The sequence below is a fragment of the Aquarana catesbeiana genome, linkage group LG02 (genome assembly GCF_042186555.1).
Source record: "Aquarana catesbeiana isolate 2022-GZ linkage group LG02, ASM4218655v1, whole genome shotgun sequence".
NCBI classification, from domain to species: domain Eukaryota; kingdom Metazoa; phylum Chordata; class Amphibia; order Anura; family Ranidae; genus Aquarana; species Aquarana catesbeiana.
In genome coordinates, this window is record NC_133325.1 from 39,807,475 (window position 1) to 39,812,496 (window position 5,022).

The following is a 5,022-nucleotide window of genomic DNA, read 5'->3' on the forward strand; positions in this document are numbered from 1 at the left end:
CTGTGTAACATAGCTTCATACAACAGACTCATCTAAGTCATCATTTAAATCAATTTGATTTAACAACTTAACCACTGGGCACTTGGCACTTAAACCCCCTTCCTAACGAGACCAGTTTTCAGCTTTTAGTGCTCTCCCATTTTGAATGACAATTACTCAGTCATGCAACACTGTACCCATATGAAATTTGTGTCCTTTTTTTCACACAAATAGAACTTTCTTTTGGTGGTATTTAATTCCTGCTGTTTTTTTTATTTTTTGCACTATAAAAGAAAAAAGACGGAAAATGATTTTTTAAAAATGCATTTTTCTTTGTTTCTGTTCAAATTAGTCATTTTTCTTCATAAATTTTGTCCAAAATTTATACTGCTACATATCTTTGGTAAAAATAACCCAAAATGGTGTATATTATTTGGTCTTTGTGAAAGTTATAGAGTCCACAAGCTATGGTACCAATCTCTTAAAATTGATCACACCAGAAGTACTGATGGCCTCATTTCTTGAGACCCTAACAAGCCAGGAAAGTACAAATACTCCCCAAATGACATTCCAAGGTATTTAGTAAGAGGCATGGTGAGTTTTTTGAAGTTGTATTTTTTCCCCACAATTCTTTGCTATGAAGAGGTATGAGGAGAGAGTTGCAATAGTCAAGGCGAGAGATAACAAGAGAGTGAATGAGTAGCTTGGTGGTGTCATTGATTAAAAAGGGGCGAATATTACGGAGTTGATGTCTGCAAGCTTTTGACAACGATTGGATTTGGGCTGAAAGGACAGGTCAGAGTCTAGGATTACACCTAGTACCCTGGCATGAGGGAAGAGATTGATGGTTGCATTATTGATTTTGATGGAAAAGTCATGGAGGGGGAATATTATCAGCTCAAATATGAATATCAAATATGATGTATCATTTTAGGAACTCCTTCATGTCTTTTCAATTTTGTCGCTTGTATCAGTTACCATCACTTTTTCACAGATCAGTCAAATTGTTTCCTTTGTGTTTGATCTTCTTTAAAATTTGAGAATTTAAAGCAACTTTGATGACAGCGATGAAGCTAACAATTGTTCAGTGGAATATGACACACATGTTAACCCAGTCGGAGGGGTATGATGTGATATCCCGTACGATTCTCATGATGGTGACTCTATTGTGCTTCTTCCTTTTCATTTTCTTCGTTGGAGCTCTTCTCAGCGTTTTCTTCACCACTCCTTACATCCAGGAAAACGCTCGCTACATTCTCTTTGCTCATATTCTCATCAATGACACGTTATATCTTACCCTGGGAATGTTATTCTTGTTTACCGTTCTAAGCAGTGTATACTTCCCCACGCCCCTTTGCTGCTTTATTCTTGCCGTTATTGCGGCTTCCTTTAGAGTTACGCCATATAACTTGGCTGTCATGTCTCTGGAACGATACATTGCCATATGTTTCCCATTGAGACACTTGCAATTCTGTACAGCGAGAAGAGCTAAATCAGCAATAGCAGTAATTTGGATCGTAGGATTTTCCCCAAGCATTGCAGACTTTGTAACCATCGTGTACTCGGTGGAAGGAAGTTTTTTTTCTATTGCTGTGATCTGCGGTCCTCCAATGTTAACCATCAGCCCCTTACAAAATGAGATACGTTCATTTGCCCATTTTTTTAGTTTCAGCCTTGTGGCCTTAATCATTTTATTTACCTACGTGAAAGTCATGCTGGTAGCCAGGAGATTGGGTTCACGGCAGTCATCTGCCCTCAAGGCTGCAAGGACAGTCTTGCTTCATGTGTTCCAGCTAATACTTTGCATGGTATCCTTCATCTCTACTGTTCTAGAAACAACCATTCCTGGATATAATTCTGACCTACGCATCGCTGGTTTTCTAATATTTACCTGTTTGCCCAGATTCCTCAGTCCCTTGATTTACGGAATAAGAGATGAAGTGTTTCGTAAATATATAGGAAAGTTTTACCATACTGTATTTTCTCCCTTCATCGCTTACTTTATGAAATAAAACATGGGGTGTTTCATAAATGCATAAGAAAACAAAAAATTACTTTGAATTAGCAAATTTTGTTCAGACTTGATCATAAGTGTTCACTTTTAACAGTTGAGAAGAATTGATTGCTGTGCCCTGGGGTGGCAATCAAACCCCCCAAGTAAACATATGCCACATCCTAATAATTTTCAAAAATGAATGATGGGAAAAGATGGACTTTAACGGCACAAATAGAAAAATATAACAAATTTTAATAGTTCACATATATTATAAATGTCTCCATCCGGAGAGGTGTTTGTTCAGTAGCCATGTCCCACTGGTAGGGGTGAGAGTTAAAATCTTCTTCAACACTAATTGTGGTGAGTTCATATAACTTGTGTATATGGCTATGCATAGATATATACACAACAACAACTATATTTTTAAATGTTTATATTGTATTCTAACTGAAATTTATTTCTTTAATTAGAGATACAGAAGCTCCTGAAGAAACGACAACTATAGTCGTGAAACATTTTTTAACTCTTCAAGGATCTTTGAACATCCAAACAATGAATGCCATATCACAGTGTGGGCTTTTTCTGATGTACACTAATTATAGCCCCACAGGAAGTATATAAGCGGCATCTTTCTCTTTGGTTTATCAATTAGTCCCTTTGTTTTGTTATGTAATATATATATATATATATATATATATATATATATATATATATATATATATATGTGTGTTTTATTAAATGTGTTATAATATATGTGAGCTATTAAAATTTGTTCTATTTTTCTATATGTGCCGTCATATTTTCCCATCATTCATTTGCGCTTTTGACAGTTAAAATATTCACAGTTCTGTTCAGTTGTACACTATATTGTCAAAAGTATTGGAACGCCTGCATTTACATACACATGAACTTTAATGGCATCGCAGTCTTATGCCCCGTACACACGGTCGGACATTGATCGGACATTCCGACAACAAAATCCTAGGATTTTTTCCGACGGATGTTGGCTCAAACTTGTCTTGCATACACACGGTCGAACAAAGTTGTCGGAAAATCCGATCATTCTGAACGCGGTGACGTAAAACACGTACGTCGGGACTATAAACGGGGCAGTAGCCAATAGCTTTCATCTCTTTATTTATTCTGAGCATGCGTGGCACTTTGTGCGTTGGATTTGTGTACACACGATCGGAAATTCCGACAATGGATTATGTTGTCAGAAAATTTTATAGCCTGCTCTCAAACTTTGTGTGTCGGAAAATCCGATGGAAAATGTGTGATGGAGCCTCCACACCATAGACGCACTCCTAAACCTTGTGGACAGCCTTCCCAAAAGAGTTGAAGCTGTTATAGCTGCAAAGGGTGGGCCAACTCAATATTAAACCCTACGGACTAATGCCCCGTACACACGGTCGGAATTTCCGACAACAAGGTCCTATCACACCTTTTCCGTCGGAAAATCTGACCGTGTGTACTGGGCATTAGTCCGTAGGGTTCAATATTGAGTTGGCCCACCCTTTGCAGCTATAACAGCTTCAACTCTTTTGGGAAGGCTGTCCACAAGGTTTAGGAGTGCATCTATGGTGTGGAGAGGTGACCCTCAGTGACCCACAGTGTAACACTGTGGATTAGCAATATACGCCTGATTGTGGCAGAAGCAGGCATGCTAATTACACACCTGTGGGCTGGGTTCATATGCATCCCACAGATAGAGCTCAGAGCTCCCGTTTTGGAGACAGCTCCACCCAGGCAGTCAGGAAGTCTCGCTGAGGAGTCAGGAGGACTCCGCCCTACAGACACGAGGTCTGTGTATGAGTGTCAGGAGGACACCCATGTTCCCTAGGAGAAAGAGGCTGCAGCTGGCAGCATGAGCATACGCTCTGAGAAGCAGCCCAAAGGCCTAGGCGTGAGGTCTGAAGCAGCAGTGCTGCAAGAGAGTAAGCCAGGAGGCTGAAGGTTTGAACTATACAGTAATGGCGGAACCCCCTGTGAGGAAAATTGCTGTTATTTTCCACTAAATAAAAGTGGTCTGCCAAGCCTTTAAAATACAGTCTGGACTGACAAGTGTTCCTGAAATCGCATGCACCACTTGAGTTGAATCACCCCAATATCTTACAATGGGTATGTTTGACCATTCTTCCCGAAGTGCATTTGTGAGGTCAAGCACTGATGTTGGATGAGAAGGTCTGGCTCGCAGTGTCCACCCTAATTTATCCCAAAGGTGTTCTTTGGGGTTGAGGTCATGACTCTCTGCAGGCCAGTCAAGTTCCTCCACCCCAAACTCACTCATCCATGTCTTTATGGACCTTGCTCTGTGCACTGGTGGGCAGTCATGTTGGAAAAGGAAGGGGCCATCCCCAAACTGTTCCCACAAAGTTGGGAGCATGAAATTGTCCAAAATGTCTTCGTATGCTGACGCCTTAAGAGTTTCCTTTACTGAACCTAGGGGGCCAAGCCCAACCCCTGAAAAACAACCCCCCCACCATAATCCCCCCTCTACCAAATGATTTGGACCAGTGCACAAAGCAAGGTCCATAAAGACATGGATGAGTGAGTTTGGGGTAGAGGAACATGACTGGCCTGCACCTCAACCCGATAGAACACCTTTGGGATAATTTAGAGCAGAGACTGTGAGCCAGGCCTTCTCATTCCCATAGACACACTCCTAAACCTTGTGGACAGCCTTCCCAGAAGAGTTGAAGCTGTTATAGCTGCAAAGGGTGGGCCAACTCAATATTGAACTCAACTGACTTATGCCCCGTACACACAGTCGGATTTTCCGACGGAAAATGCTCGATGGGAGCTTGTTGTTGGAAATTCCGACCTTGTGCAGGCTCCATCGGACATTTTCTGTCGGAATTTCCGACACACAAAATTTGAGATCTGGATCTCAAATTTTCCGACAACAAAATCTGTTGTCATAAATTCCCATCGTGTGTACACAATTCCGACGCACAAAGTTCCACGCATGCTCGGAATCAAGCAGAAGGAGCCGCACTGGCTATTGAACTTCACTTTTCTCGTCTCGTCGTACGTGTTGTACATCA

The 5,022-nt window shown here is 41.0% G+C and overlaps 1 protein-coding gene across 1 annotated transcript; it reads left to right on the top strand.

The window, feature by feature from the left end:
• Positions 1–1,046: 1,046 nt before the first annotated feature.
• Positions 1,047–1,991, top strand: LOC141126526 (odorant receptor 131-2-like). Its single transcript, XM_073612463.1, has one exon. It carries the CDS (start codon positions 1,047–1,049, stop codon positions 1,989–1,991), a length of 945 nt encoding a protein of 314 aa, XP_073468564.1.
• The last annotated feature ends 3,031 nt before the right edge of the window (positions 1,992–5,022 follow it).

What these genes read in the sequence shown, in the direction of transcription:
- LOC141126526 (XM_073612463.1), top strand. Translation starts at nt 1,047, where the DNA reads ATGAAGCTAACAATTGTTCAGTGGAATATGACACACATGTTAACCCAG.